This window comes from Orycteropus afer, unplaced genomic scaffold (genome assembly GCF_000298275.1).
Source record: "Orycteropus afer afer isolate SDZICR_OR568_19922 unplaced genomic scaffold, OryAfe1.0 scaffold00329, whole genome shotgun sequence".
Lineage (NCBI taxonomy): Eukaryota > Metazoa > Chordata > Mammalia > Tubulidentata > Orycteropodidae > Orycteropus > Orycteropus afer.
Genome location: NW_006921916.1, coordinates 2,389,628 through 2,416,748, shown reverse-complemented (window position 1 = coordinate 2,416,748; position 27,121 = coordinate 2,389,628). Strand labels below are relative to the sequence as shown.

The following is a 27,121-nucleotide window of genomic DNA, read 5'->3' as shown; positions in this document are numbered from 1 at the left end:
TTTTTTTTTTTTTTTTGCCGAGTGTGTGTTGGTTTGCTTCACCCTGTTTTTTTGTCTTGATTGTTGAAATATATCTGGATGAGTGGGGAAAGTATGCTTCTTTGGTCTTTAACTTGGCAGCACAGGGGCATTCCCCATCTGGCTCCAAATTGATGGAATAACTGGTAGAAATGTGGGTGCAGGTCTCTGTTTGGCATGAAGAATTTTTGCAGTTGGAATGAACAGGTTTTGTCCACCATCTTTCGTTGATCCAGTGGTGAAGTAGCTGATAGTGGTGCCTCCTCAGTTGTGTGAGGTAGTTTGTGCAGTACATACTACTGCTTGCATACTTACTAGTAGATAGTTAATGTCCTCCTCTTGTTGGATGGGGTAAGAAGAAAAAATAGAAAAACAAACAAAAAACAAGGAGAAAAAAAAAAAAAAAACAAAAAAAAAGATAGAATAAAATAAAAGATAAATATAGAAAAGAAAAAAAGAGGAGGGGTAATTGAGCTGAAAGATTGGTAAAAATATAAGACAAAGAGGAAGAAGGAGAAATAGGTGAAAAGGGAGAAAATTTGGGAGAAAATAGAGAAACTGAGGAGGAGGAACTTTTGTAATTATGGTCAACTGGCAGCCCTGGGAATAGGCGGATGTAGTGAAACCACTGATTCACTGGGGTGTGTGCTCACAGAAGTGAAAGGAACCTGATGGGACTGGGTATGTCTAAGAGGCTGCAAGTGTGTGCCTCTTGTGCTCAGTTTGAGAAGCATCAGCCAGGGATGATTGCACAGGAAGGGGTAACCAGAGCCTCTGGATCTGTTTGGAGTGGGTTGTTATGGGGGGGCTGTGGGACTTCCTTGGCCACTGACTTGTTGGTGGCAGGGAGAAGTTTTGCCCCTGTTTGCCGAGAAGCTGTACTTTTTGGTGTTGAGAGTATGGTTTACTAGTCATAATTCACTGGCGTAGGTCTGACACCCTTCCTGGTATACTCATCATTTATCCAGCTCCGACCCAGCCTCTAGTGAAAAGCTGCCCTGATACTGCCTTATCTACTTGCCCCAACACAGACTTTTCGGTTTGCAGAGGTGTGAGGTGGCTGGCATGAGTGAACTCCCATGAGAGAGAGGATGCAGGGATATACTCTTGTGTTCAGTGTAAAAAAGTTCTCTCAGTCCCGTAGGCACTTAGCGGGCAAGTTTCAGTCCCTGACTCAAATCTGCTGGAGGTAGAAGTGTCCAAGGGTTGGGGTTGGTGAGCATGGGGCTTCTCTCGTCACTGGATTTGTGGCTGCAGAAAGAGTGTTCACCCCTTTGTGCAGAGAATGTGTGCATTTGTTAGATTAGAGTGTATCCCTCCTATCTTGATTCCCTGACATAGGTGTGGTGCCCTTCTGGGTACACAAAGCTGTTTATTTAGCTCTTGCCCAGATTTAGTTGAGCAAGAGATTGTCCTGAGCCCAGTTTCTTCAGCCTGCCCAAAAGAGGCCTTTCACCAGAGCAAACCTGTTATTTGATTCCCTTTCTCTTTCCTTCATCTCTCCTTGGCCTCCTGTGCTATTGTAGTTCTGACCTGCTTCTCCATAGGGTTATCTTTACCTAACATTATGCTACATGTATTAATCTGTGGCCTGACTTTTGTACTTTAAATGGCTTGGAGATCTTTCCTCGGTCAATATATAGTCTTTTTTTTTTAAAAAAAATTATGGTTAAATTATGTATCTATCTTTCTGCCTGTCATCTCTCTATCTATAATTTATCATGTTGTGCAACCATCACCACTATCCAAATATTTTTATCACCCTTAACAGAAGTTCAGTGCCCCCAAAGGAATGATTCCCTCTTTCCCCTTCCCTCTTGCCCTTGGTAATCACTATCAATCACTTTGGTCTCTATCCATTGGCTTGTTTTAGACAGTTCCTATAAGAGGAATCGCACAATTTTTGTTCTTTTGTGATTGATACATTTCACTAAGCATGGTTTAATGGTTCATTCATTTTGTGGCATGCATCTCTTTATCACTGGGAATCAATTGTATGAATTCACCACATTTTGATTATTCATTCATTTATGGATATTTAGGTTGTTTCTACCTTGGTATATAGTGAAAAGTGCTGCTATGAATATTAGTGTACAAGTATCTATCTTCTTACTTTCAGTTCTTTTGGTCTTATTCTGAGGTGTGAAATTGCTGGAGCATAGTTTTTGAGGAACCACAAACTATTTTTCATAGTGACTGAACCATTTTACATAACCATCAGCAATGGATGAGGGTTTCAATTACACCCTATCTTTGCCAATACTTCTTTTCCCTTTTTCTGATCATAGTTATCCTAGTAAGTGTGAAGTAGTAACTCATTGCGGTCTTGATTTGCATCTCTTAATGACTAATGAAAGGATCCCTGGTGGTACAGTTATTTAAGAACTTGGCTGCTAACTGAAAAGTCAATAGTTTGAACCCACTAGGCTGCTCTGCAGGAGAAAGATGTGGCAATTTGATTCCTTAAAGTTTTACAGCCTTGGAAACCCTACAGGTTCTGTAGGGTCAGCATGAGTCAGAATTGATTTGATGGCAGTGGGTAATAACTAATGATGTTGAGCATCTTTTCACATGCTTGTTGACCATTTGTATGTCTTCTTTAGAGAAATGTTTACTCAAATCCTTTGTTCGCTTTTTGACTGAGTTGTTTGTCTTTTTGTTAAGTTGTGGGAGTTTTTTTTTTTATATATATATATTCTGGATATTAAACCTTTATCAGATATATGATTTCCAAGATTTTTTTCCCAAGCTCTATGTTGTCTCTATACTTGGTAAAGTCCGTTGATGAACAGAAGTTTTTAAACTTCTGTTTAAAAACAAGTTTTCCTTGAAGTCCCATTTATCTATTTTGTGTTTTGTTCCTTGTACATTTGGTGTCATAGCTAAGAACCCATTATTAAAAACTAAGCCCTAAAGCATTTTCCCTATGTTTTCTTCTAAGAGTTTTATGGCTTTAGTTCTTTTATTTAGGACCTTGATCCATTTTGAATCAGTTTTTGTCTGTAGTGTGGAATATAAATCTAGTTTCAATCTTTTGCATGTAGAAATTTAGTTGTTCCAGAACCATTGTTAAAGAGACCATTCTTTCCACATTGAATGGATTTAGCACCCTTGTTGAAAATCTAGCTAATAGAACTTTTAAGTTATTAAAGGTAAAAACTATCAGTCTTCTGAGACTTAAATCTTCTAAGCCATAAATTCTTTTGCCATTCCAAGATTATGAAAAATATTTTCCACAAATATTTTTGCATATTCTTTTATGCCGTTTAGTAAAACATTCTCATATTTTAGCTCTTGTGTCATTACTGATTATACCTATTCCGAGATATTTATAGAATTCTGTTAATTAATTACATTTGCTAATTGGGTAAATGAAAAAGGGAAGACCCTCAGTAAGGTGGATTGATAGTGGTTGGAACAAGGGGCTAAAGCACAGCAAGGATTGTGAGAATGCAGGACTGGGCATGTTGTGTTCTGTTGTACGTGGGGTCACTTATGACTTGGAGCTGACTTGACACACCTAAAAACGATATTACTGATATATTAGAAAGTTATTAGTTTTTATTATTTTTAATTTTTTAAATTGTGATTCGAGTGAAAGTTTGCAGAGCGAATTAGTTTTCTGTTTAGCAATTCATACACATTTTGTTTTGTAACATTGATTGCAATCTGCACAGTATAGCAGCTCTCTTTCCACTTCCTCCATATGATTGCCATTTTCCTTTGTCCTTCTTTCCTATCCCTTTTTGTCTTCTGAGCTTTATCCCTGGGCAAATGCTGCCCTTTTGATCTCCTGTGGTTGATTTTTCTAATGAATGCATACTTCCTTTGTGTTATTATTCACCTTATAGGCCTATCTATTGTTTGGCTAAAAGTTGTGTCGTCACTTCCAGGCTTGAAGGATGTCTAAGGAACATAGTCTTGAGGATTATACCAGTATCTATGCCTGGCCTTTATTATTATTATTATTATTATTATTTTGAGTTTTTTTTTTTTTATCTGCCCCCCCACACACACACACACACACACATATTTTTCTCCCACTCTGAGATCTTCTGTTGCAATCCCTTGAGCAGTCAGAAGTGGTAGTCTGGCACCATCTAGTTCTGAGTTTCACATGATCCATTAGTCCTTTGGACTAATTATTTCCTTGTGTTTTTGATTTTCTGTACCCTTCTTTGCTCTGGATGGGGAGAGACCAATAGTTGCATCTCAGATGGCCTCTTGCAAGCTTGTAAGACCACAATTGCTATTAACCAAAGTAAGATGTAGGACATTGCCTCTGTGGACTATTTTATACCTATTGAACATTGTGTCCCCTAAGATTCTTCTCCTGTGCTCTCCTATATGCTCTACTATATTTATGGATATACAAGTTTATTCCAACTCATAGTGACCCCCATTAAGTTTCCAAGACTATAAATCTTTACAGAAGCAGACTGCCCCATCTTTTTTCAGTTAGTAACTGGTAGGTTTGAGCCACCGATGTTTTGGTTAGCAGCCAGATGCTTTAATCACTACACCATCAGAGTTCCTTGGCTATAATTGTAGCACATGTAAATACATATGTAGAAATAGTCTATATATATTTGTGAGTATTGTTCTATTCACCTTCCCACTGCTATTCACCTTGAGTGTCTGTCTATCTACTCATAGATTATTTTTTTATTGTTACTGCAGGATTGTGTATGTAATAGTACTTGACTTTGTTCCCTTTAACTCCTGTGTTCTTCCCAGTGTCTTTTTTTGTATTGCTCATTTTATTCTGATCTCCTCATTATTGCAGATTGCTTTACCCTCCCTTCAAAGAGTGTGTATGAACCTTTTCTTTGTTTTTTACAGTAATAGTCTCATATAATATTTGTCCTTTGTGTTTGACTAATTTCACTCAGCATAATGTCCTCTAGATTCATCCATGTTATGAGTTGTTTTGCAGATTCATCATTATTCTTTAATGTTTTTTAGTATTCCATCATATGTACGTACCATAGTTTATCCATTCATCCAGTGGTGAACACTTAGGTCGTTTTCATCTTTTTGTTATTGTGATAATGCTGTGATGAACATGGGTATGCATATACCTGTTCATGTCAAGGGTCTTAATTCTCTAGGCTATATACCTAGTGGCATTGCTGGATCATATGGTATATCTATTTCCAACTTTGTAAAGAGATGCTTTACCATTTTCCAGTGACTTTACCCTTTCATAGTCCCACTAGCAGTGTGTAATGGTTCCAGTCTCTCCACACCCTTGCCAGTGTTTATAATTTTCTGTTCTTTTTAACTTTGCTGTAAACGCTGGATTCTTCATGTGTTTGTTATCTACCTGAATGTCTTCTTTGGTGAAATGTCTGCTCTTGTCCTCTGCCCATTTTTTAATTTGATTTTCTGTTGTTGAGATGTAGAAGTTTTCTATAAATTTTAGAGGTTAGCTCCTTGTGTGAAATGTTGCCAAACTTGTTTTTTGCAGTCTGTAGGTTCTCTTTTTATTCTTTCAGTGAAATCTTTAGATGTACAAAATACTTGATTTTTAGGCTCTCCCAGTCGTCTGGTTTGTCTTCTGCTGTTTGTGCCTTTTTAGTTATGTTTTATAGGGTATTTATGCCATGTACTAGGGCTGCCAAGTTTGACCCAATTTTTTCTTCGGTGATCCTTATAGTTTCAGCTTTTACATTTAGGTCTTTCATACATATTGAATTAGTTTTTGTATATGGTGACTATGATAGTTGAAGCTGTGTGTCAACTTAGCTGGACCACAACTCTGTGTGGTTTAAGCAGTTGTGATGTTGTTATTCCCATGATGGGATCAGATGAATATGTTTTGAGCAGCCAGTCCATTGGAAGGGAGTTTCCCTAGGGGTGTGGCTTGCTTCCAGTATATTTATGGACATCCTGGGAAAAGAGACACTCTTCTGTGGATCGGAATTCTCTTGTGCTGCCTACAACTGTCCATGAGTGAACAATCAGCCATTCGGCCTGGAGATCTTGGATTCATCATTCGTTGGAGTCAACAGCCAGTATACTGCCTGCCAACCTTGAGCTCCTCAGCCCCTGCAGCTGCGTGAGTTGGGAAAAGCCTCCAGCTTGACGTTTGATCTAAGAACTTTGGACTTGCCAGCTTCTATAAGTGTGTGAGCCATTTTCCTAAGATAAATTTCTCTTTTTCTCTCTATTTAAGCTTTACTGGTTTTGTTTCTCTAGAGAACCTAGTCTAACAAATTTGGTACTGAGAGTGGGGTGCTGCTCTGACAGATACCTAAAATGTGGAAACAGGACTGGAGTGCATCCTTGACACAAGACCCTGGTAGAGAGACCCCAGCATATGGCGTGACAGACGGCAGGAGCAGAGCAAGAGAATAGCATGAGAGACAGCAGGAGCAGAGCTGAGAGAACCTGCATGACAGTGACAGCCTTACCAGCCCATGGAGGAGAAAGCTTGATGCCTTTGGATAGACGGCTTACTGGTAGAGTAGGTTGCCTTTGGGCATTAATTGGTAAAAAGACCAGCATGAAATGGAGTAGCAGGTTGGCCAGCCCACGGAGCAAGAAAGCTGAATGGTTTTGGGGCAGGAAGATTTCCAGTGGGGAGTGGGTTGCCTTCAGCATTAATCAGCAGAAGCAGAGAGACCAAGGAAATGGAAGCAGAGCTGCCTCAGCCTGAAAGGTAGGACCAATGGCCTTTGGGAATAGAACCACCATAGCCCCCTAGGTTTCAGAGCCAGACCTTCACCAACTTGGTTCTGGAATGTGGGGCTGCTCATTCATGTGAGCCAGTAGGATGGAGCCATAGCCGCTGCCCAAGAGTGAGGGGGCAGGGCTGCCATGCCCAAGCGGGAGAGGTATGGGGCCTGCCAGGCCAAGGGGGTGAAGTAACAGGAACTAGGAGACTGGAGCCACCCAGTGGAGGAGACCTCTGCAGATACCAACCATTGAAGATCTGTACAGGTGTCAAGTTGACAAGGGGTGTAATTCTGGTGGTTATGTTTTTGTGTCAACTTAGCTGGGCCTGGTTGAGTGGCAAGGCAGCTGGTGGTAGTTATTCCCCATGATGAGACTGGCAATCAACTCCATGGTGGGATCTACCACAAGCAGCTGAGTAGCTGCTTTGGGTATGTGGTCTGCTTCCCATATATAAGAAGCAGCTTTGGAAATGGTCTCTAGCTTACGGCACCTTGAACCCTGCATGTAGCCGTGTCATTGTTCAGCAGCCTGCCATGCTCTGCCAACCTGGGAACTTACAATGGACTTGAATTAATGGCCTGCCGTGTGATTTGGTAACATCAGGACTGCCTTACTTGTCAACCTTGGGCTTGGCAGCCTCAGCAGCCAGCAGCTGTCTGAGTGAAGAAAAGCCTCTAGCTTCAGTGGGCCGGGAGCTAGAGGCAGAGCTGAAGCTCAAGGCTGAGGGACTTTCACCTAGCCCCTAGAACTTGGCACTTTGAACTTGGACTTAAAGCCTCCAAATTGTAAGAATAATCTCCTGTTTGTTTAAGCTATCCCATTTGTGATATATTCTTGTCAGAGCAGCACTAGGTAACCAGAACAGTGACAGATAGGGATATCCAGATTTGTGAGCACCATTTGAAGACTAAATGTTCCCCATTTAATGGATTTCAGCCCTTTGTCAAAGATCAGGTGTCCACAAGTGGATAGAACTTTTTTTCTGAGTTCTCAATTGTCTGTACTAATGCTAGGCTGTTTTGAGTACTGTAGCTGTATAGTAGATTTTGAGATTGAGGTGTGTGAAACCTCCTACTTTGTTGTTCTTTTGTAGAGTTTTACTTATCTGGGGTCTCTCTCCTTTCCATATAACTAAACAAAAACAAAAACAAAAAAACAACAAACTCACTGCCTTTGAGTTGATTCCAATTCATAGCAACTCACTTTGGGTTTCTGAGGCAGTAAATCTTTATGGAAGTAAATTGCCCAATCTTCCACGGAGTGGCTGGTGGGTTTGAACTGCCAACCTTCTGGCTGGCAGTTAAATACCTTTGGCACTATGCTACAAGAACTCCTGTAAAGTTGGTAATTAATTTTCCATCTCTTTAAAAAATGATGATAGAATCTGGATTGGGATTGCATTATATCTGTAGATTGCTTTGGGTAGTGTCATTTTTACAATGTTAAATCTTCATATCCATGAGCTTGGTATATTCTTCAATTATGTAGACCTCTTGGCTTCTGCTAGTAGTGTTTTGTAGTGTTCTTTGCATCCGTCTTATGCGTCTCTGATTAGATTTATTCCTAAGTACTTCATCTTTTGGGTGATTGTTGAAAATGATGTTGTTTTCTTGATTTCCTTTTCTGAATTCTTTTTTGTTGATGTAGAGGAATCTGACTTATTTTTGCATGTTGATCTTGTACCCTTCCATTTTACTGAATCCTTCTACTAGTTCCAGTAGTTTTCTTGTTGAATATCTAGACTTTTCTATGTATAGAATCATATCATCTGCAAATATAATTTTACTTCTTTTTTGCCAGTGGCTGTTGGTTTTAAGTATATGTACTCAATTATGTTAAGACATTTCCATTCTATTCCTATTGTGTTGAGTGTTTATATAAAGAATGGATGTTGGATTTTGTCAGATGCCTTTTGTGCATCGATTGATATGATTGTGTGGTTGTATTCAATTGTTTTCTTTATGTGGTGGACTACATTGATTGTTTTTCTAACATTGAACTGTCCTTGCATAACTGGTATGAATCCCACTTGATCATGATGTATTATTATTTTGTTGATATGTTGTTGGATTCTATTGCCTAAGAATTTGTTGAGAATTTGTGTTCATGAGGATATTGGTCTATAAATTTCTTTTTAGTGATATCATTGCCTGGTTTTGGTATCAAGGTTATGTATGCATCATAGAATGAGTTCAGGGATATTCTACCCTTTCCTGCACTGTGGAATCTTTTCAGTAGAATTGGTGTCAGCTTATCTCTTAGTATTTGGTGGAAATCACCAATGAAGCCATCTGGGCCAGACTTTTTGTTGTTGATGTTGGGAGTGCTTTTTATAACCTGTTCAATTTCTTTTTATGGGTCTGTTCAAATTTTCTACCTCAGACTGTGTTAGTTTTAGTAGGTAGTGTGTTTCTAGAAATTTGTCCGTTTCTTCTGCTTTTTCAAATTTGTTGGATTACAGTTCTTCATAGTATTGTTACTGCCTTTTTTATTTTAGTAGGTTCAGTTGTGATATCACCTATTTGATTTCTTATTTATTTTCATCCTTTCCTTCTTTTCCTTAGGTAATTTTGCCAATGGTTTGTCAATTTTATTAATTCTTCCACAGAACCAACTTCTTTCTGTTAATTCTTTCGTTTTTTTCTTTTTGGTGGTGGTGTTTCTGATTTATGTTTTCTTGCTCAAATTTTTATTATATCTTTATTTTTCTGATTATAGGCTTGTTTTTACTGTTGTTTTTTTAATTGTTGTAGATGTTGGATTATGGGATTGATTTTGATTCTTTCTTCTTTTTTGATATGTATATTCATTGCCATAAATTGTCCTCTGAGCACTACCTTTTGGAATGTCTCAAAGATTTTGGTATGTTGCATTTTCATTGTCATTTGATTCAAGGTATTTTTTATTTCAGTTTTTATTTCTTCTGTTACCCAGAGTGTTATTTACTTTCCATGTACTTGATTGTTTATCCCTTGCTCTTTTTGTTGTTGATTTTTAATTTTATAGCATTCTGATCTTAGAAGATGCTTGGTAGTATTTTGATACTTTGAAATTTATTAAGGCTTCCTTTGTGGTCTAACATAAAGTCTATTCTGGAGAATGTTCCATGTGCTCTGGAAAAGAATGTATAATGTACTGATGTTGGGTAGAGTGTTCTGTATATGTATATGAGGTCAAGTTGGTTGGTTGTGCTGTTTGCATCTTCTGTATCTTTGTTGAGTTTCTAGTTCTGGCCTTTATCAAAATTGGTATATTAAAGTCTCCTACTATTGTTGTACCAAGCATGGTGTTCTTCTCCAGTGACTGGTTCCTCCTGATAATGTGACCAAAGTACGAGAGGTGAAATCTCACTGTCCTTGCTTCTAAGGATATCATACTTACCAAGTATGTCATGCTTGGAAAAGTAGAGGGTCAACTAGGAAGAGGAAGGCCCTCAACAAGATGAATTGACACAGTGGCTGCAACAATGGGCTTAAACATAGCAATGATTGGAAAGATGGCTCAGGATTGAGTTATGTTTCATTCTGTTGTGCATAAGGTCACTATGCATCAGATGACTTGACAGCAGCTCGCAACAACACTATTAATGGGAGTTTGTCTATTTCTCTTTTCAATTCTGTTAAAATTTGAGTTATATATTTTGGGGCTCCTTCATTTGGTGAAAGAGTTCTGGTAGTGTAGTGGTTAAGGCACTTGACTGCTAACCAGAAGGCTGGCAATTCAAACCCATCAGCCACTCCTCAGAAGGAAGGTTGGGCAATCTACTTCCATAGTGATACTGGGGCCCACCAGGCCAAGGGGGTGAGGTCACCACTCAGGAACTAGGGAATTAGAGCCATCCCAGTGAAGGAAATCTGTACAGATGCCACCCATTGAAGATCTGTACAGGTGCCAAGTTGACAAGGGGTGGAATTGTGGTAGTTACGTTTGTATGTCAACTTCGCTGGGTCTGGTTGAGTGGCTGGACACCTGGATGTAGTAGTCCTGATGATGAGACTGGCAATCAACTCCATGGTGGAATCTACTGTGAGCATCTTGGTAGCTGCCTTAGGAATGTGGTCTGCTTCCTATATATAAGGAGAAGCCTCTCTAGTTTGTGGCATGGTTGAAACCTGCATGTAGCTGTGTCATTGTTCAGCAGCCTGCTATGCTCTGCTGACCTTTGGGACTTTCAGACTTGAATTAATGGCCTGCCATGTTGTTTGGTCACATCGGGGCTGTGCCATATTATTTGTTGACCTTAGGCTTGTCAGGCTCAGCAGCCAGTTGCTGTCTGAATAAAGAGATGCCTCTAACTTCAGTGGGCTGGGAACAAGAGTCAGAGCTGAAGCCCAAGGTTGAGCAGCTTTCACCCAGCCCCTAGAGCCTGGCACTTTGAACTCAGACTTCTAGCCTCCTGAAATGTAAGAGAATAAACTTCTGTTTGTTCAAGCCATCCCATTTGTGGTATATTCTTGTCAGAGCAGTACTAATCAGAACACTTGTAGATAGCATATTGATAGATCAAGATTTCTTATCCATTTTACTACTGTCTCTTGACAGATGCTTTAATCCTATGAGTTGGGGCCGACTCAACGGTACATAACAACAGCAACAACAACAACAACTCATTATAATTATTTACAGCTATGAATTCATTGCTCCCGTTCTGCTGTGTTGCTTATTTTTTATTTCATGGTGTTTATCATGTATTTGTTCCATATTATTTTCTGTGCTGAGTTCATTTTGCTTTTGGATTTTCTTATCATTTCCTTCTTCTCTGTTGTTTTTAATGTTTGTGGTGATTTTGTGATTTTCTTCTTTTTCATTTCAGCAGAATTTATTAATTTTCTTTGAAGTTATCCTGTAATTTATTATCATCTTCAGAAGTTTAAAACAGTACATTCTAGCTCGATATCATCTTGACTTCCTTTTCATTTGGGAGTTCTGTAACTATATCATTTATTTCTTCCTTTTCCTTTGTAGTTATCGTCATTTACAAGTTGACATCCCTGATTTCCTATTTTTAATCTCATAGATTTATTTTATTTTTGGTCATTTATATCTGGGTTGATTTCTGGTGTTGTTTTGTGTCTTAAACTTTAGCTGGATTCCCTTTAGCATTTCTTGTCAGGTTGGTCTAGTTTTCACAAATTTCCTTAATTTCTGTTTTTCTGGGAATGTCCTAATTTAATTTTGCTGTTATATTTGAAGAACAGTTTTGCTGTGTACGTAATTCTTGACTGGCACTTTTTTTCTTTCAGTGTTTTGTATATGTCATACTATTTCCTTCTTTCCCGTGTGGTTTCTAAGAGCTAAAAGCTTAGTCTTATTTGCTCTCCTTTGTAGGTAACGTCTTGTCTTTCCCAAGCTGCTTTAAGGATTCTTTATCTTTGGTTTTGAAAAGTTTAATTGTATTATGTCTTGGTAATATTCTTTTGGTGTCTATCCTATTTGGGGTTTGTTGAGTTTATTGAATGCATATATTCTTATTTATTATGATATTAAAGAAGTTTTCCTTCAATGAATATTTGACAATTTTCTTGGTGCCTTTTTTGCCTTTTCCTGTTCTGGAAGTCCAGTCACATACAGTTCTCAAGCTTTTTATCCATTCTTTTTGCAGATTTTTTCCCTAGCAGATTTGTGTTAAGAGATTTGTCTTCAAACTTGCTAATTCTGTCTTCCATTGATTTAGTTCTACTCCTTTGTTATTCCTGTGTGTTATGTGGGAGCTCTGGTAGCATAGTGGCTAAAGCACTTGGCTGCTAACCAGAAGGCTGGCGGTTCAAACCCCCCAGTCACTCCTCGGAAGGAAGATGGGGCAATCTACTTCCGTAGTGATACTGCCTAGGAAACCCAAGGAGGGGTCACTATGAGTCGGGTCCGACTTGGCAGCACATAACAACAAAACAACATGTTATGTATGTATTTCTGAAATGTTAGTCTTAATTTTACGGATTTCTACCTGGTCTTTTTGTATAGTTTCTAATTTTCTATTTCTTTTGTCAATTTGTTCTTGTATAATTTTAAAAATTTTACTAAACTTTTTGTTTTCCTTAATTTTGTCTGTGATTTCCTTGAACTTTCTCTTGATCTGTTGAAGGTACATGAATGTAATTCTTTTGAATTCCTTATCAGGTCGTTCCAACAGCATTTCTTACTCTGGAAGATTTTGAAGCCCTGTGTTTTGGCCACTTGTTTGAGCCACCTTGTCCTGGTTTCTGTGTGATCTTACATTGTTCATTGTCTCTGAGACATTATGGTATTATTATATTAATTTGTTGATTTATGTTGGTTTGCTTCACCCTGATTTTTTTTTGTTTGCTTGTTTTAATATATCCAGGAAACAGGGTGGGCATATTATCATCATTAGTTTGGCAGCACTGGGACACTCACTTATCTCTGGGTGGATTTGTTAGTTGGTGGGAGTGTGGGTGTAGTTCTCAGATCACTGATTGTGCAGAGTAGCTGAGGGCATGCTGGGCACATGTTGGCTGCCATCCTTCATTGATCTAGTGGTGCTGGAGAAGGTTGTGGCACTTACGTAGTGGGTTGAGTGGCAGATGTGATGGGTATGACTGAGATACTGCCTCCTTGCTACTGGGGAAAGAGAAAGGAAAAAAAAAAAAAAGAATGTTGTGGTAGTGGAAGAAAAACAAGGGAGGAGACGAAGGAAGACCTGGGAATAAAGAAAAAGAATAAAAAGAAAAAAGAGAGACACAAAAAAGAGAAACACACAAACAAAAACCCCTCAAATGGAGCACAGTACTGGTGTAAGTGCTAGGTGCTATACACGACTGCGGCAGAAATGCGCTGCTTGCTCTGCAGGAGAGTGCATCACTGAATACAAATGGCTAGGGATGCGAGCTTCTTAAAATGGAGGTGCTGGTGGGTGGGGTACCCACTCAGCCAGATGAAAACAAGTGTTGAAAAACAAGGGTAGGAGGAAGAGGGAAGAAATGAGAAAGGAAAACAAGAAAAAAGAGAAAAAACAAAAAGTGGTGCTGATATTAGTCTCCAAATACAAATGCAGCAGGAATGCAGAGCTCACTCTGGAGGAGTGGGTATCATTGTTGACACAGGTTTGAGGATGAGTGTTGCTGACTGCAGGTGTGGTGAGGCTCCTGCTCTGGATGAGCAAATAAAAGGAGAGGGTGGAATAGGGGGAGAAAAGCAAAGAAAGATGATAAAAACAAGGCAGGTGAGAGAGGACCAATCAGAATGGGGGAAAAAAAAGGAAATAATATTTTTTAAAAAAGCTGTATAGTACTTGCAGAAGTGCTAGTCCACAGACACAGGTGTGCAGGAATGCAGGGCCCATTCTGTAGGAGTGCACATCTCCAGTGGGGTGGGGGTGGGGGCAGGCACTATTAACTGTGTGGGCAGAGGAGGGAGGGGCATCTGGTTTGCATGATCAAAAATAATTGTCAAAGGGCAGGGGAACAGGAAGAAAAAAGAAAGGAAAAGAAAAAGAGGTGAGGAGAGAGAAGTACAAAGAATAAAGATAAAGGGGGAAAAATGTAGCTCTGGCAATGTTGATGGGGGTTTACCAGCTGCCAGTGGGTGGGGGTAGGCAGAGTCATGCCTCTGTTAATCACAAGGTTGTGCAATATAAGTGGAAAGTCACACCTCTCTGGTCTCCATTGTGGATGCTCGTGCAGTCTTTGACAAGCAGAGCCTGTTGTCTGGTACCTGGTCCAGTTGGACGCTGCTTGCAGTAATTCAAAATGTCTTTGCTGTGTCAATTGGCAGTTACTGCTCCTCGTACACTGGTTTCTTTCAGTCTCTTCCTCTCATTGGTATTTGATCTACTTCTTTATCCTTTCCTTTGAAGCTCTGGGTTCCAGCATTGTCATCCGTATCCATTTCACTTAGTTTCTGAAGTCTTTGTTGTAGAGGGTCTGGATAATGTATCTGCCTGGCCCAGCATCTTGGATCTTCCTTCAAGTTAATATTTTTTTCTATGCTCGTCTTATACACAACTGTTTATTTTGATAATATATTTGTAGTTTTTGAAGTGATTCTCATTGATTTTCTAGGTGGTCTTATTGACTGGAAATAGTGATAATATTTTTTTTTTTCCGTTTTCTATACTTGTTATTCCTTTTTCTTATTGCTTAGTCTATGCATCTAATATCATGTTATATTTTAGTAATCATAGTCCCCCTCCCCAAATTTGACTTTGGGTTTCTAGTAAATCCCTTTGCAAGATGGAGGAAGTATCCTCCTGGTTCCAGTTTACTGATGGGGTTTTATAAGGAACAGGTGTTGAATTTTTAAAAAAACTTTTTTTTTTTTAGCATTTATTAATATACTCATGTATTCTTTCCTCCTGTTCATTACATCTGTAAATGTGCTGAATTATGTTAAAATATGTATTTTAATATTGAACTCTACTGGCATTTCTACCTGAAAAAATGATATTCTCTAAACGTAGTTGTGGTATAGTAAATTACATAGTGTGGCTTTTCTACCCATAAGCCTTTGTGAACTCCAAGGTGGGATTTTTTTTATGGGCAACTGAGGAGCTCCTGATTGCTGAAGGTGTCCACCTGGAGTATTTCTGTTGGGAGTGGCACAAAACAATGTTCTGGGAGGTGCCCACTCTCTCTCAGGTGCTTAGAGTTCTGATGCTATGATTGGCTAGTTTGACCACCCTACCGGGCTCAAAAGGAGGCCTCCTAGGGTCAGAACTCTCTCTGACTGCTGGTTGAGGAAGACGTGCTGCTGAAAGAGACACACTCCTGAAAGAGACACGTGCTGCTGGGAAAGAGACACAAGAGACATGCATTGCTGAGTGAGACACTGAGGGACCAGCACTGCTGGGAAAGAGACTGTAAGAGACTGTTGGCTGAGGGATAGTGGGCTGGGAGAGAGACTGAGCATTTTTCCTGAACTTGAATTGTAGCCTGTGATGCTTCCCTAATAAACCCCATAATCTGTGAGCGCTGTGTGGCCACTGCAGCGAATTATCGAACCCAGGAGAGAGGTGGTGGTGCTTTGGGAGGATCGGTTGGAGAAAGGGCTGGAGGGAGGCAGCATGTCTGGCCTTGCAGTAATAGGCCTTGGATTACTGCTGGTAATCCTGTCTTCCTCTTGTGGGATTAGAGGAGGTCAGAACATGTGGCCTCCTTGCCGTTTTTGCAGTAGTATAACCCAGTATACTACTGTGTTCAATTTGCTAATTCTTTAAGGTTTTTATATCTTTGTTTCTAAGTCAACTTGCCTGGCCCTAGTTTTGATTGACTGGGCAGCTGAATGTAGTTACTCCGCATGATGAGACTGGCAATCAGCTCCATGGTGGAATCTCCAGTGAGCAGCTCAGGAGCTGCCTTAGGGAGGTGGTCTGTTTCCAGTAAATAAGAAGCTTTGAGGAAGGTCTCTAGCTTTTGGCATGCTTGCATCCTGCATGTAGCTAGCTGAGTTATTGTTCAGCAGCCTGCCATGTTTTCTGCCAATCTTGGGACTGTTAATGGACTTGAATTAGTGGCTTGCTAGGTTAACTTGATAATTTACGGACTGTGCCACTTTATCTGTCAGCCTTGGGCTTGTCAGCCTCCGCAGCCAGCAGCTGCCTCAGTTAAGAGAGGCCTCCAGCTCCAGTGGGTTGGGAGCAAGAGGCAGAGCTGAAGCCCAAGGTCGAGGGGCTTTTACCCAGTCCAAGGTGCTGGCACTTTGAACTCGGCCTTCTAGCCTCCTAAAATGTAAGAGAATAAATCCCTGTTAACAAAATCCCTGTTCGTTAAAGCCACCCATTTAGGTATTTCTGTTAGAGCATTTCTGTTAGAGGCAAGTCGTTCACATGCTTAGTTGCTAACCAGAAGATTGGAAGTTAAAGTCTGCGTAGATGGCTTGGAAGAAAGCTCTGGCAATGTCTTTCTGAAAAATGAGCCATGAATTCCTATCTTTATGCAGTGCAGTTTGGAATAGACTTGATGGCAACTGGTTTATTTCTAACTCAGTGGCTGTTGCTGGTATATTAGAAAGTTATTATTATTATTATTATTATTATTTTTACATGTTAGTCTCTTCTCCAAGCATTTTAAAAAAATCAATCACATGGTTAGTTATCACAGTTACACCTCCTTGTAAAATGAGATGAGAAGTTTTCAATCGATTTCTGTGATATTGAACCTTTAACACAGAAATGTCTATTTCTTGAAGTAGCTCTGCTTACAGGCATGAAGAAGGTAACTTTTTCACAGCTCTGTGGATTCTGAGCAGCATTGCCCTCTTTCTCTATTCCCAGGGATGCACATATCCTGTGGATAAATGTACCCTTTCCCTGGAGATCCTCAAAGAGATGTGCATTTGTGGTTGAGGCCTCAGGCCCCCCAGCAGAGAAAGCCTTCTTTGCTGTTGGTCCTTGGCTCCTGACTCAGAAGTACTCTTTAGTCTCCAGTAGTAGTTTTATTCTGCTTGTGTGACTGCTCCAGAAATGCATTGGTAGGGCAAGGGATTCAGAAATGTGGCTTGGGCTGCAGTCTTCTCAGAAACATCCTCCTGTTGTTATGGATTTAATTCTGTTTGTACATACATGTCCCAGTCTTTTGTGAGATTTGGGGCAAGAGAGAGGGGAAATGTGTGTGTTCAGTCTGCCATCTTCATTGTAGAATGCTGAAAATAATTTGTTTGCGATAATAACAAAAGATGGTAAAGTTGTAAAATAATTTACTTAAAAATAATTAGCAAGAATTCACTGGTGGTCTTACGTTACAATAACTTTTACTTACAGTAGAGAGAAAGGTAGTTCCTGATATTTTGGGAATTGTTATGTTTAAAAGATCTGAAAAGTGCTAACATATATATAATAGTGAAGTCAGTGGAAAAATATGATTATATTTATAAACAACTATTTTTAAGAAGATAACTGCATTATACCTGTGTTCTGTTAGGCTTTATAGGACAATTAGAAATTGATCTCTCTTTGGATTTAAATTTATTTCAGAATCTTGACAAAACTTCTGGAAGTGTCAGATGATCCACAAGTTTTAGCTGTTGCTGCTCATGATGTTGGAGAATATGTGCGGCATTATCCACGAGGCAAGCGGTATGAAATCATTAATTTGGTTTTCGGAAACCTTCAACATGAAATCCTAGCTAATGTATTTATCTAAAGTAGCACAGGAACGTATGAAATAATTGAAATGAAGATTATCATAATATTGGGAATTATAGTAATCCTAATTAAAAATGAGTAGTATAAAAATGTAAGTATACTTATATAATCTACTGTGTATTAGCCAATAGAGATCATATTGAGAATTTCATATTAAAAATTCTCTTTGGTTTATATAGTTTAACTCGATAGCCATTTTGTGAGCACTGGTTATTTTTCAATTACCATTTGAAATCTACTTAATGGCACACAAAAATAACAACTGACCTCATAAGTTCAAAATATAGAAGCCAATATAACACCTGGGAAGAAAAGTGAAGGTAGATGTATAGTGACATAGTAATGGAATTATGTATCTGGCAGTATTGAGAGAAAGGAATTTGGTGTGGGAGGAAACAAGTGAGGCCTTATAGAGGAAATGATGCTGGATATATAATTTAAAATGACTTAGGCCATTAACATTGAAAAGGCAGAGATATTTTGCAGAAATAGGAAATGAAAAGTGCCAATATTATGTGAAGGGAGAAAACATTAAATGTGAGAAAAGGGTTATTGTATGTTATTTGGAATAGCCCCTTTCTCCTATTTAATGTTTATTGACTCTGCAAAGGTATTTGACTCTCTGGATCATAATATACTGTAGATAACATTGTGAAGAATGGAAATTCAGAGTACTTAATTCTCTTCATGAGGAACGTGTACATAGAACAAGAGGCAGTTGTTCAAACAGAACAAGTGGATACTGCACAGTTTAAAATCAGGAAAGATGTGTTTCAGGTTTGTATCCTTTCAACATAGTTATTCAATCTGTATGCTGAGCAAATAATTCAAGAAGCTGGACTATATGAAGAAGAACTCTGCATCAGGATTGGAGGAAGATTCATTAACAACCTGTGATGTGCAGATAACACAACTTGCTTGCTAAAAGGTGAAGAATACTTGAAGCACTTACTGATGAAATTAAAAACTACAGTCTTCTGTATAGATTGCACCTCAACATAAAGAAAACAAAATTCTCTATAACTGGAACAATAAGCAACATCATGATAAATGGAGAAGAGAGAAATTGTCAAGGGTTTCATTTTATTTGGATCTACAGTTAGTTAATGCCTATGAAAATAGCAGTCAGGAAATCAAATGATATATTACTTTGGACAAATTTGTTTGAGAAAATTTATTTAAAGTGTCAAAAAGCAAAGATAGCATTTTCAAGACTAAGGTATGCCTGACCCCACACCACTGTCTTTTTAGTGGCCTTGTATGCATATGAGATCTAGAGCAATAAATGTTGAAGACCACAGAAGAATTGATGGCTTTGAATTACGATGTTGGCAAAGAATACTAAATATACTGTGGACTGGCAGAAGAATGAACAAATTTATGTTGGCAGAAGTACAGCCCAGATTTTCTTTAGAAGTGAGAATGTACTTTGGCCATCTTCTGAGGAGAGACTAGTCCCTGGACAAGGATATCATGCTTCGTAGAGGGTCAGCAAAAAAGGGGAAGACCTTCAACAAGATGGATTGACACAGTGACTACAACAGTGGGCTCAAACATAGCAATGATTGTGAGGATGGCACAGGACTGAGCAGTGTTTTCATATTGTGTGTGGGGTCTCTGTGAGTCAAAACTGAATTTATGGCACCTAACAAGAGCAGTGTTATTTGGAAAAATAGAAATGTGTAGTACTGTGATTGAGTTGTTGCTATTCTACTTGCTAACTAGTTTCCTAATCTGTAAGATGAGAATGGTAATACTGTTCCTTCCTCATGAAGTTGATGTTAATATTAAATGAGTTAATCCAGATACAGAGCTCAGAACAGTGCCAGTAGGTACATAGTAAGTACTCAATAAATATTGGATGCATTAATTAATTAATAATAACATTAATAACAATTATATTATTATATTATTATATATTTGTCAATGCCGTCTATAAGGAAGACCTTCAACAGTCTTTATCTTATTTATTAAATAGCAGTATCAAAATGTAGAGACCCAGAACTTCCTAAAAGATTAAAAACTGACAGAGCCAAAGTTGTAGTTGTAGACTTGACTATTCTAGAATGTTACAAGAAGACTTCTTTGCCCTTATTGTATATAAGTATTTAAACGTGATAAAACATCATGTAAATGATTAGCTGGCTATCCATCCCTTTAAGCAGAGAAATTACCTTTCCCTTTCAAGTGTCTGTGATACATATTATTTTTTATCTTTATCTTGTTTCTCTATCTGATTTATAGTATCTCAGGTTGCTTTGTGGACTTTGGTAACCCTACTACAAAACAGAGTTTCATCTGTACCTGAATTTGTCAGTGCTATGGAATACCAATGCTCAGTCATGGGTATTGAACACTGCTATATGGAGAACTAGGCTTAGAGTAGAAGTGAGGTAAGATACAACCCACTTTTGGGTTCATATACAGAGAGGAGAGGTTGTAATTTAGATCCCTTGGGAATAAAGGGGAACTTTTCTCTTGTGTTTCTTCTGGGTTGAAATAATGTCCTGTGAATATCTCAGAACTCAACAAGATGGGTTACTATGACTAAACTTGACAAATGCAATTTGGTAGTCTCTGGGTATAGAAGGTAGGTCTGCCCCACAATTTGAGCTCCACTTGAGGATTAATGAGAGGTGTTTCTAATGGAAGAAACATTAGAAAAGTGGCATATAGGAAAGTACTCAGGATATTGGTACATATCTAAGGATAATGTAAATGCAACCGCTGCCATGGAGTCGGACCTGACTCATAGCGACCCCTTCTTGGGTTTCCGAGGCAGTATCACTATGGAAGTAGATTGCCCAACCTTCCTTCTGAGGAGTGGCTGGTGGGTTTGAACCATCAGCCTTCTGGTTAGCAGTCAAATGCCTTAGGCACTATGTCACAAGGGCTCCTAAGGATAGTGGAAAATTATTTAAGATATCTAAATAATCACTTAACTGTGCTCATGTGGAACCTGTACATGGATCAAGAGGCCTAGTTATTCAAATAGAACAAGGGGATAGTGTGTGGTTTGTGACAGAGTTGTATCCTTTCACCTAATTTATTCAATCTGTATACTGAACAAATAATCCAAAAACCTGGGCTATATGAAAAAGAACATCAGCATTGAAGGAAGACTCATTAACAATCTGTGATATTCAATGATATAACTTTGCTTGCCAAAAATGAAGAAGACTTGAAGCACTTACTGATGAAGGTAAAAGATGACAGCCTTCAGTATCTGAATGTGAAGAAAATGAAAATTCTCAAAAGTAGGTCAATAAACAACATCATGGTAAATGGAGAAAAAATTGAAGTTGTCAAGGATTTTATTCTACTTAGATCAATAATCAGTGTTCATGGACATAGCAGTCAAAAACTCAAATGATAGATTTTATTGGGGAAATCTCCAAATGGCCTCTTTAAAGTTTTGGAAAGCAAAAGATGTCACTTTGATGACCAAGGTGTTTCTCACCAAACCATGGCCTTTATAATTGCCCCATATGTACATGAAAGCTAGATAGTGAAAAAGGAAGACAGTAGCAGAATTAATGTATTTGAAATTGTGGTGTTGGTGAATTATGTTGAATATACTCTAGACTGCCAAAAGAGGGGACAAATCAGTCTTAGAAGATACAACTAAAATATTCCTTAGAAGCAAGGATGACAAGACATCACTTGCTTGCTTGGACACTTCATCAGGAAAGACCAATCACCAGAAAAGGACATCATGTTTGGTGAAGTAGAGAGTCACGGGAAACCCTCAGTGAGGTGGAATGACACAATAGCCACCACAGTGAGCTCAAACATAATCATGAAGATAGCATAACATTTTGTTCTGTTATACAGAAAGTCATGTGAGTTGGAGCCTATTCAATGGCAACTAATAACAACAATGTATCTATCACCTGATGTTCAAACCACAGAGTGTTTTAGAACTCTTGTTACTAGTTTTCCATAGGTTTTAGTCTAGGTACAATTCAGAGGTATTGTATGTGTGTGTAAAAGAAGTTAGTATATTATGAGGTATTTCAAGCAAATGGAAAATGAATAAGTTATGATAAAAGCCTCTTTCTTTTTTTGAGACAATGACAATATTAGATTTATGCTCTGTTCCATATATAAAAGAAAGCACTAAAAGTTCCTGAACTCTTTATTGCAACTTTACTTACAATAGCAAAACTTTTTGAAAAAACCTATGTGTGCCATAGTGATACTATAACTAAACATTTGGTATACCCATATAATGGTGTAGTTTTAGATATGAATATAAATATACATATTACATGAAATCAGTAAAAGTATTAAAAGTGGCTGTCTCCAGTTTGTGAGGTTGCAGATTATTTCTGTTTTTTTTCTTTTAGATTCTGTATTTCCTAATTGCAAGTGGGGAATGGATGCCAATATGACCTTGTGGGCAGAGCCTATTGGGTCATTTTAGTGTACTGCTATTGCTTCTATCTCTAAATGTGTATAAGAAAGTAATGTTTTATACATTGCAATTCTCTATTCTGTAAGTATGAAGGCAGATTCCCCCAGTCAGGAAGAAAGGCATGTGGAAAAGTGCTATAGGAACATATAAATCACTCCTGCTGCCTTTGGAATGGTCAGGATTAGCATGAGTGCCTCCACATTTTGATGACCAAGGCTTTCACTGTCTGGATGATGTCCTATTGGTTGGCAAATCAGAAGCCTCATTCTCAATACCCCTGACTTTGGAGCTATCACACTTCAGATAAACCTCAGCAAAATCTAGGAGCCCACCTGCAAAGTAGTTTCTTAGGGCTATGAAAGCAGATTGACTGTGCTCAATCCCTCCAGCATGTAAAGAAAACTATTGTTTCTTTAAACCTCACCATCAGAAAGGAGTGGGCTCAGAGTTTTGAAGACAGTATGTGCCTCGCATGAGCTTTCTACTTGGTCCTTTTATCAGGTAATCTGCAGGTCAGTGTCCTCTGAATTGAACCAGTTGGAAGCTGTCTAGCATACTGGACAGCTTAGATCACCTTTATGATTCCTCAACCCAAGTGCCTCCTCTGAGCTACAAGTCTCTGTAAGTCATGATTTTGCTGGTTGGAGCCTCTAGAAAAGAGAGGTGGTTCCCACCTAGTGACATGCGTGGAGATTTGACCTGGTGTACACCTGAGATGGCTCCCAGGCACACCCTTTTGAAAAGCCATTGCTTTTGAGACTGGAACACCTGACCCAGATAGGCCTGATTACTTTGTGCCTTACATTCCCAAGTTGAGTGGGCCAACTCAGACTCCATAACTAACAAGCTGTGAAGGTTCCAAAAGGCCTTATGTGTCAAGTGGAAACTGGTGTGCCAGCATATAGCTGGCCCCAATAGCGTTTTGGCTATATATGACAAAGGAATACTGCCAGTTTGGGGGAAACGTCAGCTTCCATTCTGCCACCTAAAGCAAAGCCATTGGTTTACCAGAGCCATGTATTCACAGAGATCCTCTGAATGCCTAGTCTGTTCACTGATAGCTCAGCTAAGCTGACACTTGATGATGCTCATCAGGGTTGTTCAAACAGTACCAACTATGCAGAACCAAGCACGGATATGGTCATTAAACGAAGTGGATAGGGCTCCAGGCTGAGTCATAGCTCTGGCCATCATCTCCTGAGGAACTATTATATGTTAACTGACTACTGATTCCTGAGTAATTGCTAGTGGGGTAGCTGCTTGGTCTGCTACTTAGGTAATGATAGTCTAGCTTATTAGAGATAACCCTATTTGGGTGAGAACTGTGGAAACAAATTGATCATACCCAAATGGTCCAGAGCCAGCATTGGTGCTGGGGCCCATCATTGTACTAATCCTAGCAGCACACTCACCAGCCTTCACTTACACCAAGGAAAGAACTGTGCTTCTAAAACATGAGGCTGCTGGGGCCCAACTAAGTGGCAGGTAATAACTACAACAATAGCACCTACGGGCTAGGCCCTATTCTGAACATGATCTCATGGCGCTTACATTCTGTGAAAAAGCTGTAGATGTTTTTCTTTGTGATTTTTCCACTATGCTTCAAAAGATCCCCATTCAGAAAACTGGTAACTATTCTCCTAAATTATCTTTTTGTTTCCTATTATGAAGTGAACAAATAGACATGGTTTCTGTGCTTGTTGAACTTAACAAATGCTGGTTGGTATACTGCTACATAGATATAAATGGAAGGATGCATACAACTTTATAACTGTGTTAAACAATATGTTCTGTGTCATGAGATTTAGATACCAAACCAAACCCACGACCATCAAATCCATTCCAACTCATAGTGACCCTACAGGACAGAGTAGAACTGCCCCATAGGGTTTTCAAGGCTGTAAATCTTTACAGAAAGACACAGCCTCATCTTTTTTTCTGTGGAGCAGCTGGTGGGTTTGAACCATCAGATGTTCAACTTTTGGTTAGCAGCTAAATGCTTTAACCACTATGCTACCACAACTAGAGGTATTTTGTTATTACCAAAATTGCTGCAATGAATATCTTTAGAATTGTTTCATATCTTTGTGCTTGAATGCTACTTTCTCCTTAGAAAGTAGCATAATTGATGAGTAGTATAATTGATGAGTCAAAGGGTATGCATACTGTACAGTTTGCTATATCTTACCACACTGAATCCAGAATGGTTTTACCTATTACGAATTGGTATTTTATGTTGTATTCATATTTCTTGCAATACTAATAAAATGGAATCCTCCATGTGCTTATTAGACATTTATAAATTATTTTATATATTGCACATGTGTATCCTTTGTTCTTTTGTGGGGAAATATATATAAAAGGTCATTATCCATTTGTCAGTGTGCATATTGTGGTGGTTTCCATGTTGCTGTGATGGTGGAAGGAGCTCTGGTAGCGTAGTGCCAAAGGCACTTGACTGCTAACCAAAAGGCTGGCAATTCAAACCTACCAGACACTCCTTGGAAGGAAGGTTGGGCAATCTACTTCTGTAGTGATACCACCTCAGAAACCCAAGGAGGGGTTGCTATGAGTCAGATCTGACTCCACAACACATAACAACAACAATGATTCTGGAAGCCTGCCACTGAAGTTTCATATCAGCAGGGCCACCCATAATGGACAGGTGTCAGCATAGCTTCCAGATTAAGACAAACTAGGAAGAAAGGCATGGCAATGTATGTCTAAAAACTAGCTACTGAAAAATCCTATTGGGTTACAACAGAGCTTTGTCCAATATAGTGCTTGAAGATGAGCCCCCTAAGTTAGAGGCACTTAGCATGTGCAGTGGTGGTATGATAGAGTCTAGCATACCAACTACTGTGAAGATGGTACAGGAATGTGCAGTGTTTCCTTCTGTTGTACATGGGCTCACCATTATTTGGAGCCCACTTGATGGCAACTAGCAAAAACAAATACATAAAACGAATATTTAAAAAGGGATATTGTAGTGTCTTAATCACTGTACCAAAAGGAACTGGTTGATCTTCATCAATTTCAGAAAGTGGCATATGATCTAGAACCAATGGTACTGAAGGAAGAAGTCAAAGCTGCAATGAAAGAATTGGTGAAGAACAAGGCTCCTGGAATTGACAGAATACCTATTGAGATATTTCAACAAATGGATGCCCCATTGGAGGCACTCACTCGGTTATGCCAAGAGATTTGGAAGACAGAGCTACCTGGCCAACTGACTGGAAGAGATCCATATTTGTACCCATTCCAAAGAAAGGTGATTCCACAGATTGTGGAAATTATAGAACAATATCATTAATATCGCACGCAAGTAAGATCTTACTGAAGATTATTCAAAAACGGAAGGAGAGTGTGTTAGTGTTGGTGATTGTAATAGGGGAGTAAAACCAAATGTACATGAACTGTTGAAAGTAAAACATATTCTGCTCTGTAAATTTGAAACCAAAGCACAATTTAAAAAAGAAAAATAGATTTGAAAGAGCAACTCAAGAAGACAAAGTCAATTATAATGAAATGTACAAAGACCTGGAGTTAGAAAACCAAAAGGGAAGAACACACTCGGCATTTCCCAAGCTGAAAGAACTGAGGAAAAAAACTAAGCCACAATTTGCAATATTGAAAGATTCTATGGGCAAAATATTGAATGATGCAGGAAACATCAAAAGGAGAATTAGTGGTGGTTCATCCATTTCAGGAGGTGGCATATGATCAAGAACCAATGGTACTGGAGGAAGAAGTCAAAGCTGTACTGAGGGAGATGGATAAAAACAAGGCTCCAGGAATTGACAAAATACCCATTGAGATGTTTCAACAAATGGATGCAGCACTGGAAACATGTTTTTGCCAAGAAATTTGGAAGACAGCTACCTGGCCAATTGACTGGAAGAGATCTTTATTTGTACCCATTCCAAAGAAAGGTGATCCCACAGACTGTGGAAATTATGGAACAGTATCATTAATGTCATACATGAGTAAAATCTTGCTGAAGATAATTTAAAAAACAGTTGCGGCAGTATATTGCCAGGGAACTTCCAGAAATGCAAGGTGGATTTAGAAGAGGACATAGAATGAGTGATATCATAGCTGATGTCAGATGGATCTTGGCTGAAAGCAAAGAATACCAGAAATATTACTTGTGTTTTATTGACTATGCAATAGCATTCAATTGTGTGGATCATAACAAATTATGGATAATATTGAGAAGAATGGAAATTCCAGAACACTTAATTGTACTCATGAGAAACCTGTACATAGACCAGGAGGCTGTCATTTGAACAAACAAGGGGACATTGCATGGTTTAAAATCAAGAACGGAGTGTGTTAGGGTTGTATCCTTTCACTATTCTTACTCAATCTTTATACTGAGCAAATAATCTAAAAAGTGGAACTATATGAAGCAGAGTGTGGCATCAGGATTGGAGGAAAACTCATTAACAACCTGCGATATGCAGACAACACAACCTTGCTTGCTGAAAGTGAGGATGACTTGAAGCTCTTACTGATGAAGATTAAAGACTACAGTCTGCAGTATGGATTATATGTCAACATATAGAAAATGAAAATCCTCACAACTGGACCAATAAGCAGCATAATGATAAATGGAGAAAAGATTAAAGTTGTCAAAGATTTCATATTGCTTGGTTCTACAATCAACACCAATGGAAGCAGCAGTGAAGAAATCCGATGACATATTGTGCTGGACAAATCTGCTGCCAAAAACCTCTTTCAAGTGCTGAAGTGCAAAGATACCTTTTTGAAGATTAAGGTGCATAGGATCCAAGCCGTGGTGTTTTAAGTTGCCTCATATGCATGTGAAAGCTAGCCAGTGAATAGGGAAGACCAAAGATCCTTTTGAGTTGTGTTGGTGAATAATACTGAAAGTACCATGGACT

General features: G+C 38.8%; 1 protein-coding gene across 1 annotated transcript in view; it reads left to right on the top strand.

The window, feature by feature from the left end:
* ATP6V1H (ATPase H+ transporting V1 subunit H) overlaps positions 1-27,121 on the top strand; it is a 241,165-nt gene that overhangs the window by 180,855 nt on the left and 33,189 nt on the right. Inside the window, exon 11 of the mRNA XM_007952207.2 lies at positions 17,627-17,728. Within this exon, the coding sequence (XP_007950398.1) occupies positions 17,627-17,728 (102 nt within the window). The remainder of the gene's footprint in view (positions 1-17,626; positions 17,729-27,121) is intronic.